We start from the raw sequence: 12,651 nt of genomic DNA, 5'->3' as shown, positions 1-12,651 counted from the left end.
AGAAGGAATTCTCTAAAATGTTTTCTAATAAAAATTTCAGTACAAAGATTGAAAAGGAAAAAAGAGAACATGCGAAACAGCATGGGATGATAAGAACTGAGATAACAGGAGCTGAGATAGCAGAGGAAATGGAGAAGGAGAGGAGGCTGTTTCAGCTACAGATGTGTGAAGTAAGAAACAAATTTCAGTTTCTAATTGCAACACCATAACTTATTATTAACAGACTTTGTGGGTCTTAAGGTGGTGAAATCTTCTTTGTCGTTTAATGGGGGTGGAGGGAGGAAATTATTTCCATCTGACACAATACAGCAATATAAACAATTATTTTAGCAACTCTTGTACAAAACTTGGCTGGTTTTTTGTTTTATTCCTTTTTCTTGTTTTTAGGTTATTATGGGAAGGTTCTTGGGCTGAACATACACTGTGGAAATATTTCTTATTTTATCGGGTTTATGTTTTAGCAATATTTTGATATCTTCCTTCCAATATGCTTTCTGAAACCTTCTAAAATTTCTAGTAAAGTGATAAATGCTAGTGATATGTTAGTTCCATAAAACTGTTTTTTTTATATTAATAGTTCTTTTTGTTACATTTTAGTGAGGATTACTTTAAATTGTACAATGTTTATGCTTTCACAATATTTCAGTAATGACTGCAGTAGCATTAAAAATGGGAAATCTTTGGACAATTGTAGAAGATGAAACTTTTTTCTTGAATTTGCTTTATGTTTTGGGGTGTTTAAATTTTACGGAGTGGCCAGATAAACTGTTACCTGTTTTAAAGTTTGTTTAGCAGTAGTGGACTGGTGTTTTATGGGTCAGCATCCAAGTTAAACATAGAGTTTATTTCACTGAGCAAATGATGTTTTATTGTTTGAAAATTGTTGAAGGTTGTGATACATGATTGCCAACATGTTTTCCATTGTCTATGCAGTATCTTATTAAGGTTAACGAAATCAAGACAAAAAAGGGTGTGGACCTTCTGCAGAACCTTATTAAATATTACCATGCACAATGCAAGTAAGTGCTGCAATGCTTTAAGCTTTAGTTACAATTTTCTTTTTTGCACAAGATTATGTTTCCGTTTGTTTGAATGTATCAGGGCTTTTTTCCTACTTGTGATGTGCCAGTTTTCTGAATCTTCCTCTTCTGAAGCTGTAGACTTCCAGTAGAGAGTGTGAGAGTGAGTTTGTGGGGCAGGGCAGTGATAGAGAAAGAAGCCAAAGGAAAACATTGCATATTGCATACAAAAATTAATTTTATTTCCTGAGGCATAGATCTAGAATGTGTTTTTAAAAACATCTTCTTTATTTGAATTAATAGTTTTTAGTCTGCATGTAAATTTTAAAACCACTGTGAAAGCCAGTAATTTCTTTGGATTTCCTAAGAGTAAAACTGGCGAGATACAACCTTTTCATTGTTAGAACCACAAAGGCAAACACACAGGAACTTAAGTTAAATGCAGAAAAAAGATTTTAGAAATTACTGTAGGAGAAACATGTTGGCTATATTCTCTCAAATTTGATATTTGTTAAAGTCACAATAGTGTATCTCCACTGTTGAAAGATACTGTACTTTAAACTACCAGAAAGGGTTTTTTTGTTGGGGTTTTCACTTGTTTAATTATTTTGTTCAGTTTTGAACAAATGGAAGAAATTGAATATGTTTTATTGGTTTTGCTATTTTTCTTCACAAGACAATATACTTTGTGTTGTGAGCTTGATATATCCCTGATAAATAAAAGATATTTTTCATTCCAGTTTCTTCCAAGATGGCTTGAAAACTGCTGATAAACTTAAACAATATATTGAAAAGTTGGCTGCTGACTTATATAATGTAAGTTTACTTACAAGTAGCTTTGTATCTGAAAATGAAAGTATTTTGTTATAGAAGTACATTTTAAATATAACTACAGGGACCTATATTTCATTTGCATCTTATAAATGAGAAGTGTGTTACTTGCAATTTTTAGAGCTATTAGGAAAAGTAGCTTTCATTCTACTAATTCAATCATCCATTAAGATAAAACTACTTTTAAGTGTGAATATTGCAATCAGCTTATAATAACATTAATTTTAGTACCATTTTCACTTTTTAAAACCAAACTACTTAATGATAGCACCAAGGTTTTAAAATGAATTAATTTGTGATGTTCATTGAAAAGTAATAACATGGAATCAAAGATCACTTGTCACCCAGGTGTTTTTGTATTCTATAACCAGAATTACACTAATCCTATTTGCTATTGTCATTTGTTGCTAAATTAAACTGCATTTTTATTCCTTAAGTAATCTGTCAAATTTGAGTTATTTTAATATTTTAGAGGATAATTTAGTTTCATTAGATATAGTAAGCCATTACAATGTAATAGAAGAAACAGTGCATAACGAGTAGTACATTCATTTCAATTTGCTTTTCAAGCAATAAATGCATAGAAGGTGAAGATATGAGAATGAAACTGGTCCATGAAAATAAACTCAACTATCACAAAAACACAAAATAATTGAGCTGTTTGTTCAGGACATCTAAAATGATATATTGAAATGCATAAAACATTAAAGTTGCATCCAGCAAGCATCTAATGGCAATCTCTTTCTATAGATAAAGCAGACACAAGATGAAGAAAAAAAACAACTTACAGCTCTTCGAGATTTGATAAAATCTTCTCTGCAGCTTGATCAGAAGGAGGTAAATAATTTAGACATGCTATTCTTTTATTCCGAAAGTGGTTTAATTAATGTTAAATTTGTGCAGTTATTGGCTCAAAAGAGCTGGACTTTGAGTATTATGGCAAAACTAATATTTACAATGTTCAAGTACATATCAACAATGTTTTTACATTTGTTTTCTGTTTTTAATTTATGTACAAAAAGAAATTATTCTCTTTTTTATTTAGTTTCTTAATGTACTGTAAGAAGAGTTGTAACGAGTCATATAAATGCTTCATCTACTCCAGAATCCTGTCCTTGACAATGATAAGGAATGATTGCTCAGGGAAAAAGAAAAAAGAATAGAAGGGATGCACACTTCCATCTTGTATTCTGCTATCCTCCAGCCAGTTTGTGTACAGGATTTTCCTGACCCAGGTGATCCCAGGCAGAAGGAGAACCAGAGACTTGCCTTTAGCTGTTGTTTGCACATTAGAGTTCATCTGCTAACTCACATGGATTTTGTGCTGTTGTTCTCCTTTCCAAACTCCTTTTGCTAATAGTATATAGTAAGGAAGAAAATTTGTTTGCTATTCGAACAGCAGGGGCTGAGACAGGGACATTATAAAGTAGAATTCATCATCAAATGCACTGATATCTAGTATCCACTGCAAAAGCGAAGGGAAGCACGTGTGATGTCCATTGCAGATGTTCTGGAATAGTTATTGAACTAGGAGATAATATAATAACACACATCACAGCTTTTACCTGAGATAATACTATGACTTTTCAAAATCATTGTGCCTGAGAGAAATACTGACTATCCCATGGTGACAGTGACTGTTGGGAGGGTGAGTGTAGCTTTCCTTCAGGAAAAGTTTGCTTATCCTCTGTTCAGTTTTCTTGTAGGTGTATAAGACATTCATATTTACCAGGTGTCTGTTATTAAATGTGAATTATAACTAAACATTAGACAGATGCCATTCTGCTGAATATATATGATCATCCAAATATATGATTAACGAAATTGCTTATATACATATAAAAATATAATTTACAACAAGGTCACTGAGTCAGCCATGTTTCTGATGCCGTTTAATAGTGGGTGTCGAGGCTGAAATGCAGGGCAATAAACACTGGTACTTCCCCAGAATACCCTCCCAGCAGTAGTTTGACTGACTTGGAAGTCTTTGAATTTTTGCAGTTGCTTTTTGAGGAAGTGTAAACCATCAGCTTATATTACAGCTGTGCCTTTCCCACCATGGCTGCATGTTCAGTGGAAAAAATCTTTCCTCTTTTACTTGTTTTGAACTTTTAGATCCTCATATCCTATTCAGGATCTGAGTGTGTGTGAATTTATGATATCCTTACTAGATACTTCTTTGAGGTTTTTTTCTTAATTTCTCCATATAAAACCTTACATTGACTTGCCTTTTGGCCAGAGGAGGTGTGTAAGTTTAATAATCTGTAAAGCTATAACCGTATCATCCTGTTTCTGAACTTTCATGGTGAGCTCACAGTATCTTATTCTTCTCTGCATCACTTGGCATTTTTTTATGCTGATCTTCACCTGTCATTTGTTGTCAAGCTACTCGCTATCATTGAGTTCCTGAGAAATTCTTCAGTCAGCCTTTGTTGAGTATCCTGAATAATTTAATGGCATCTAACAAAATTTGACAATTTACTGTTCACCTTTTTCCATATTGTTTGTGTTAGACACCTCATGTGCTGGCACAGCTTTCTGTGGAACTCATTTGGCTGTTTCATGCTTTTAATCTGTTATCTCACCTGAGGACTTCTCTCATCCTGTGGCAATGTAATTCTTTCCTTGTCATCAGGAAGAATAAGTACCCATTGAAAGTCTAGGTACACTGCATCAGTCATCATTTACTTACTGATTCTTCCAAGGAACTCCAGGAAATTTTTGTACACAACCTCTCTGTTCAAAAGCTGTTCTGATTTTCCAGTGAATGTAATAATAAATAAACTCTTCTCTCAGGGAGGGTTTCCTCACCTGAGATTTAGATTGTTTAAAGTCCTCAGCCCTCTAAAAGCCCCAAGCATCGGTATAAAAAAGCGGAATCCTCAAGGTTTGTTTTCAGGTTTCTCGTGATGTTTATTATTTGATATCTCAAAATTTTCTCTGCTCCCAGCTGAGGTCTGGACAGCAGCTGGGACACGAGGCGACTGCCCCCCGAGGGGATGTTCCCTTACATTTATACAGATAACTATGTGTTGGTTATTTACTATTTCGTACCAATACCTAGTGCCCACACTAGAAGTGTCATTTCTACTTTGACCCAATCCACTCTAACCTACTTTGTGCCATCACCACCCCAAAAGATGGAGGATGAGGAAGAAGGAGAAGTACATGAGGTACCACCCGAATTCCACCATCTTGTCCCCATTTACCTTTATTCCATGCACCCTAAAACTACTATATTTTGTATCTTTTACTGTGCTAAACTACTCTTTTCACATCCCAGTGGTTTGCAATTCCTCTCTCTGTGTCGGAAGCCTCTCCCATGGACTAAAATCAAACCTGGTGTTTTCCTGGGCTCTATGCCGAGGTCTCCGAGCCCCCTGGACCGGCTCCACACCCCCCTGTCCAGGGCTCAAATTCCCTTCCTCGGGTCCCAGGTCATTCAAGGGGATGTCCTGGACTCCAACACTCTTCAAAGTAGTTTTCATTAATGTCCCTTCTGTGGTGTGAAGCTAAAAATTCTTTACTTTCCTGGAATTCTTCCGAAACTTGAAAAATAGAACTTTATTAACTGGGGCAAGTATTTTCATGGGCTGTTATGTAATTTTATAGATAGCCCATTGTGATTATGGCCACTATGTGCAGATGTGTGGCTTAAAGTTAGTAAATAAACTAATGTGGAATCACAGTTAATAAGAAATGATTAATGAGTTAATAAGAAATTCCTTACAGCAGTGGGTTTTTTTTCTTTTGAATGCTTGCTTACATAACATAGGTGCACATTATATAGCGGACAAACCTTGGCCAGGAGGCTGTTCCTCTTCCTGAATCTCTAATCTCATCATTCTGGAGGACAACATAGCCTTACAACACACTCTATACATTTTTTAGAATTTCTTTCATGGCACAATGCTGACAGGAGTACCACAGAGCAGCTTTGAATAGATCCTAATTTACTGTAGAAGCTGCTAGTTCTTTCTAGTGCTCATTTTTCCCTTATCTCATACTTTACAGTCTTTCCTGATTCTCAGTTTGTTTTTTTTTTTCCCCTTTCATCTCCAGTGTGCACATAGACTTACCAGATCCCTTCCATAACTTATGGAGCTTTCCATACAGGCATTACATTTGTCATCTCCCTATTATCTAAATCACTCTGTACTTAGTTCCTGCTCATTCTTCATCAGGAATTGATTCCCAACAGACAGAGCAGCAAGACTTGCTCTTCTCTCACGTACCTTTTCTTTCACAAGCTGATTATTTGGGAAGCAAAGAAAAACATCTCCTCCTCTCCTGGGTGCTGCATATGTTGTTGAGTTCATGTTTCTTGGAAATAAAGCCAGTTCTTGGAAATAAAGTAGGACAGATGGGTGGATGTTACTCAGAAATGTATTATGCTTTCATGGCTGCATATGGTACAGTCCATACATGTCAAGTTTCAAAATTCCCCATAGATTATTATGAGGCAGAGTAACAAGTGAAATATAATGTTTGGATATTTGATTACTTATTTCCTGGATGTGTAGTAAAAATACTGTGTTTTAGTGGAAAGAACCTTGTGGGTGAGCTGTGAGTGAGGCTCTGTAGTAATGCAGAGTCCCCAGGCAGGTGCAAAGGAGAGCCACTTTATTGCAAAAACCTGGTCTTTTTTAAGATGTTAGCCCATTATCAGTTACATAAGTTTAAATCACAATAAACATAATTCAAGCAACCATCATACACCACGATGTGAACACAGGATGGTTCCATGATTTGTCAGCTAAGTCACTTTCCTATAGTCCTTTTCTGCTTATCTGAAGTAGCAGGCCTGAGCCATGATTTTATGAGCCTTCCTTTTGTAAGGTTTACCTATATATAACAAAACCTCATCTGAAATATAGAAGTAAAGTCAATTATAAATGTGAAGTTGAATTTTGAAACTTGAATACATGTTGAAATAAAGCAGCTTCACAGACATCACTAAAATAAACTGTGCAGCTGTTCTGACTGTAATTACAGTGTGGAAAAATTTTAGGACTCTTGAAAAACTCTCTGTGTATATAAATAATATAGTTATGTATTTTTATATATATAATTATATATAAAGTTATATAAATAATATAAAATATAATATAAAATATAATATAAAAATAAAATGTGTTTTGAAGATAATTGAAGTTGTGTCCTAGAAGAAAAAGGAGCAGTATTGTGATTCTCAGATATCCAGGCAAATCACAGGAGAGAGAGAGAGAGAAATGCTGTAATGAAAGAATCTGATATTTTGATGAAATAACCATTTGATCACGTTGATGTTCATGTTTCTCTTTCAAAATCGACATGAGTACTTTGAGTCATGAGATTCTGCTACATGACATGAGTCAGAGTGCAATGATGCTAGCAGAAATTGAGGAGCTTGATAAAACAATGAGTTCCTTAGGTATTCAGTGTTTAATCCTGAAGCAGCATGTTAGCATTCAGTACTCCTTACTTAAGAGACAGCAAAGCCTGACATGGCTGGAGTTTTCACCAGTCAGCCTCCATCAATGTGTGTATCCAAATCTTCAAGTGCATAAAGCTGGACTTCATTATTGTGACAGATGGCCTAGTGGATTATGATTAAGTATACATTTTCCCACTTATATTAGTGCATTATAATCTCATCACTGGAAAACTGATGGATTAATGATATTATTGAAGAACATGAAATGAATGGGATTTTTTCCAGTGGATTTGTAAAGAATCAGAAGTACTCTTACCAAACATTGCTTTGGCAGGGAAGCAATTTGAAATAATAAAATTGAGGCCCTGGTTGTTTATAGTTAAAAGTTTCTTTGACTGAGAGAAGGTAATTGAAACTAGTAATTCCTGTCCAAATTGTAAATTCTGCCACCTTTAACCTCTTTGGAGTTGCTATGAGATAAGTGATACCTCCCAACATATTTGAGCTCTCATAATGCAACTCCTGTTTCACTCTTGCACTTGTTCAAGGTGTTTATTTAGCATTGTGGGCATCTGTGATGACCTCACTGATTTTTGTGGTATACCTGTCCTTTCATCAATAAAAAAATTATTATTGTAATCACTGCAATTCCCTGGTTCCTGGAGAAGCACACTGTGACTGTGTTGGAATCCTGGGCTGTGCAGCAATGCCAGTGCTGCAGCCTCTGACATTGGCTCCTCTGTGTGCAATGTCTCTTGTGGCCACTGTTGTGCTGTCCTCATGTTGAGTTGGGGCAGATTCTGTTACCTTGTGCAAGAATTATCTAATTTTGGAAAATTATTGCTTATGGCTTTTGGAATAAGTATTTTAATGAATACTAGTGTACTTTTAATTGTGTAAAGCATCTGATCTTGTATGTTGTTAAATGTTCATATCATAAGAAGCTTAATTTTTAAGAGAAACTGTGCCTTTAATACAAGCTTCTGTTCCCTATTTTTGTCTATTAATTATTGCTGAAAATTAACTCAAGAGCATTACGTTGAATGTAGCTAATTTTTGGAATCATGTTTTGTCAATTATTTCCTTACATTTTGTTTTATTTTCCCAAATCTTCATCTCATATGCTACTTGCAACTAGAACTATATCTCATTTTGTTCTTTCCTGTGCTAATACCAGCAGAACCCTAATCCCAATGGGATTTGAAATTTGCTTTTAACAAATGAGCTGCTGATGGTGATGGTGTGAGCTCTGCTGGCAGCCCCCAGCTCAGAGGAGCCTTTGTGCTGCTTCCAGCCACAATCCCCAATTTTGCCAAAGCACTTCTCTAAACTCAGTGCCAAAGTTGTTACAAAATTAAACAATTGTAGGAACCCTGGATAAACCAAGAGAGAGTAATCTTCAATATATATTGGTAGTGGTAGTAAGAAACTCTGCTTTAGAGAGGAAAGGTTATTGACAAAGGAGTAATTGAACTTCCCGTGTTTTTTTTTGGTTTTTTTTTTGTTTTGTTTGTTTGTTTTGTTTTTTTTTTTTTTTTTGTTTTTTTTTTTTTTTTTTGGGATGTTGTCAAATGTTTTTCAGGTTATTGTTTCACAATTGTATTTAAAAACAAATTGATGTGCCCTTTATTATAGCTTTTTGCATACACTTGCAAAAATTAAAAGTTAACTTTGGGCCTGCCTGATCTTTTTCAATGGAAATTCAGAATTAGTTCCTATTCTGGTAGATACAATATAACTAGAATTTTAGGCAATTTAAAGATTACAAAGATCAGAAGATATGTTAAAATTTGACCCTGCAATCATCTTAGTTGTTTTGTGAAGCCAATGTCATGTATGCCAGGTTGCCTGGAATTTTGTTATGATATTTTGTTACTGGATGAAACAAAACACCAATATGCCTAAAAAAATAGTTCTTTCCTTCTCTCTAGTAATTTTTTTTAGAAAGGAGAAACATGGTTTTGACAATGGGGTTATAAAATTTATGTTCAAGGAGCATGTTTTTTTATATGAATAATAATTCTTGTTTTAAATTATTTGCTTTCTCTTTCCTCTATTGCTTTTGCCTTTCGTGATCGAAGTCTAGGAGAGTAAGTCAATGTTTTAATGAATTTGGGGGATTCTTTTTTCTGATGTGCTTATAAGTTAATCCATTTCACTAAATTATTTCACTAGATCAGGTCAAAAGTTATTTCAGCTGCCTTCATTCACTAAAACTCATGAATTATACATATTTTTATTGGAAAAAAGTGAATATTAGCATTTGTCTTTCTTTATATATGTGTTCCTATATATATATATGCCTGCTATATTTTGTTTTCTTTTTGAAATTTTATCTTAGCCTTTTATGTTCTGCTTATAAGATTGTGCAATATTAAATATCTGTATTTTGAAAGTCTTTGTTTTGAGGTGCATATTTGCATCAAAGGCCCAATGTATTATTTGAATCTTGAATAGGCATCTAGTTCAAGATCATGTGGTGTAAAAATAACTCTCTTATGAATGTAAAACATGCAGTAGGAGTTCTCCTTTTTTAGTCTTTATGAATTTGTGATGTTGCAGAGAAGAAAAAATAAAATAGGCTCAAAGGTCAGGAAAGTTTACTGTGCACATCAGGAGAAGATTAATGTTGTGTTTCCCTTTTTCAGGATTCACAGAGCAGGCAAGGAGGGTACAGTATGCATCAGCTTCAGGGGAATAAGGAGTATGGCAGTGAGAAGAAAGGTTATCTTTTAAAGAAGAGTGATGGGTATGTTCTGGTAGCACATAATAGTGAAATCTACTACTATGTTCAGGCTCTAATTTTAATAGCTTTCTACTGTGATTGCTTCAGGCATATTCTCCTAATGCATGTGCCACAAGTACTTGTGAGTTCTAAAGTTCAAGCCTGAACACAACTGAATTTAATATAGCAAATATAAAAAGCATGACAAGCAAGCTAAAAAAATAGTAGTCATAGTTAAAAGAAAGCTATTGTCTTTATAACTCTCTAAAAGATGATTAAGATCTCTCACAGATCTCCAAGTTTCTTTTGGTGAAGCATTTAGTAAAATTTTGACTGCATTTGTTTGTTTTTTAAAGCAAATCGTCTCAAAATGATAATGATACTCAAGTGTTTTGAAGTCACATCTATTTACTAAACTTGATATGATATTCTTATGTAGGTTAAGGAAAGTATGGCAAAGAAGGAAGTGCACTGTTAAAAATGGAATTCTTACCATCTCACATGCAACGGTAAGTTATTTTTATACCTTTATATGAAAATAATAGCATTATCCTTTCCTGGTGAATCTGTTGCTGCTAATTCAAAAAGGATGTTACTTCAGCTTCTGACTGTTGAAGTTTTGTGAAACTGTAGCTTACGAAATTAATTTATCAGTAGTTTAATAAGAAAATGGCAAATGTATTGCACAGACTTGTCAATTAGTACTTCAGATGGATTTGCTTATAAGGATTGTCCTGGTGTGTATGTGAACCATGTAATTTGGGAACTTGGGAAGTATTTGATATTAGTTTAGAGTCTGACAGATGAGTGAATGTGTTTAGTATTTTGAGTGCTTTCAATTAAAAGTTTGAAATGCTGGGACAGCTCTTGGAATCAGGCATATATCTGAAGGATTTTCCTGGAATGCTCAATTGTGTGGTAGCACCAAGGTGATCATGGTGGAGGCAATGCTCAAACTGCCTTGTGAGAGTGTAACATGAACTTGTTGGAAACAAGCCCAGGAGTTGCTCTTGTTAAAGGAGATGGTCCCATTTCCTCACCTCTTTTCCCCCTTTGCCCCAAATTCCTCTGACAGCCCTCAATTTCTAAAGCTTGCTACCTGTATAAACCTCAAGTTTCTCAAAGATACATTTAATTATCATGTCTTAAGTGACATAATTACAGCACAGAATATTGGTATTGGTATTTATCCTGAGTTCTGAAACTCCAGATCTTTAGCTTTCTACTTCCCTTTTAAAGTTTTAGGATTATATCTTTGATTTATTTAAAATGGGAGGAAACTTGGAATATGGGCATGCTGTAATGAAAAATTGCATTATAGTTTTGCCATTGCTGATGAAATACAATTTAAAAATATTAATATTAGCATATTGTAAATTTAATGGTTTTTTCTCTTCATTCCTTTCTGATAAAGTGAGGCCATGAAGATTTTAATTTTGTTTAGATTTAGCAATTTGTCCATTTTGAGAGACCAGATCAGACCAAGTGATGCTGGTCTCCAGCTTTTTGAGGGTGGATATGTGTGCATGTCCAAGCTTTACGTAATATCATACATGCCCGCTCCCCAGAAAGGGAAAATAATCCCAAATCAATACATTTTTAAAATAAAATAATTTTTCTTTTTAGTCCAACAGGCAACCAGCTAAACTGAATTTATTGACCTGCCAGGTGAAGCCAAATGCTGAAGATAAGAAGTCCTTTGACCTAATATCACGTATGTAGCAACTTTAGTACCATCTTGTATTATGTGATGTTTCTGAAAATGTCATTGCAAGATGCTTTGAGTAGAACACAAGGCTAGAGTCAAAGTTCTGTGTTCAGAGCTGTATTTCTGATGATGAACAAATAGATGTAAAACCTTTCTCTGTGTAGATGTGACATAAATACTATTTGTTTGTGACAAGCTGTGAAATGCAGCACATGTGTTGCCCCCTAAGTTCAGAGAGATGTTTAACAGCTCACTGGAACATGCATTAGCTGTGTCCACCAGGAAAGGAGAAAGACCTTTGGCTTTATCCTGCTTTTCAGTCATTGTTTTGCTTGGTGAGTGCAATTTGAGGGAGTGAGGAAGACAAGAGACCCAATTTCTTTCTTTATTATCCTACATTAAAAATATATTTCTCTTTGTCTGAAAATTGGTAGTGCCTTGTCTTCTCAGGATTAAAGCTCCTGTGGTTCCCTTTCTTCCCATTTTGGTCTTGTACAGCAGGTATTTGTATCCAGTCTGATTTTAAAAACTTTTGATGAGTCAACTTCGTGTTTTTGGACTTTACATACAGAGTATTAATCAACAAACAGTTCCAAATATTCTATATTGAAAAGGACAGTCTAGGAAACCTTTGATTGTGGGAGATAATAGCCACTTCATGTCTTCATCTGTTGGTTAGTAAAAGAATTTTCTTGGCTCAACTGGAGGGAAAAACTATATAAAAGAAACAAATTAATTTTGCCCTCTTCTAATTATGTTCCAGATTTGACTTCTGAAAGGGTAAAATTTGATCCATATACTTATTTTTCTTTAGTATTTAAAAACTTATTTCAAAACTTTCAAAACTTATTTTAAAATACGTGCAATTGGTGTGAATCAAAATTTAGTTTCGTCTTCCTTTTTTAGTTTGTTTTGGAATTGTTGTCCATAGGTATGAATAAAGGATTAATGA

The 12,651-nt window shown here is 34.5% G+C and overlaps 1 protein-coding gene across 3 annotated transcripts in view; it reads left to right on the top strand.

The window, feature by feature from the left end:
- ASAP1 (ArfGAP with SH3 domain, ankyrin repeat and PH domain 1) overlaps window positions 1–12,651 on the top strand; it is a 145,639-nt gene that overhangs the window by 87,092 nt on the left and 45,896 nt on the right. For all 3 annotated transcript variants that reach the window (XM_066336157.1, XM_066336140.1, XM_066336149.1), the window contains 7 exons: window positions 41–170; window positions 934–1,019; window positions 1,760–1,835; window positions 2,601–2,687; window positions 9,915–10,015; window positions 10,431–10,500; window positions 11,618–11,705. In XM_066336157.1, coding sequence (XP_066192254.1) covers window positions 41–170; window positions 934–1,019; window positions 1,760–1,835; window positions 2,601–2,687; window positions 9,915–10,015; window positions 10,431–10,500; window positions 11,618–11,705 — 638 coding nt within the window. The remainder of the gene's footprint in view (window positions 1–40; window positions 171–933; window positions 1,020–1,759; window positions 1,836–2,600; window positions 2,688–9,914; window positions 10,016–10,430; window positions 10,501–11,617; window positions 11,706–12,651) is intronic.

This window comes from Sylvia atricapilla, chromosome 1, assembly GCF_009819655.1.
Source record: "Sylvia atricapilla isolate bSylAtr1 chromosome 1, bSylAtr1.pri, whole genome shotgun sequence".
NCBI classification, from domain to species: Eukaryota; Metazoa; Chordata; class Aves; order Passeriformes; family Sylviidae; genus Sylvia; species Sylvia atricapilla.
The sequence above is the reverse complement of the archived record's forward strand: the minus strand, read 5'-3'. Positions and strand labels throughout refer to the sequence as shown.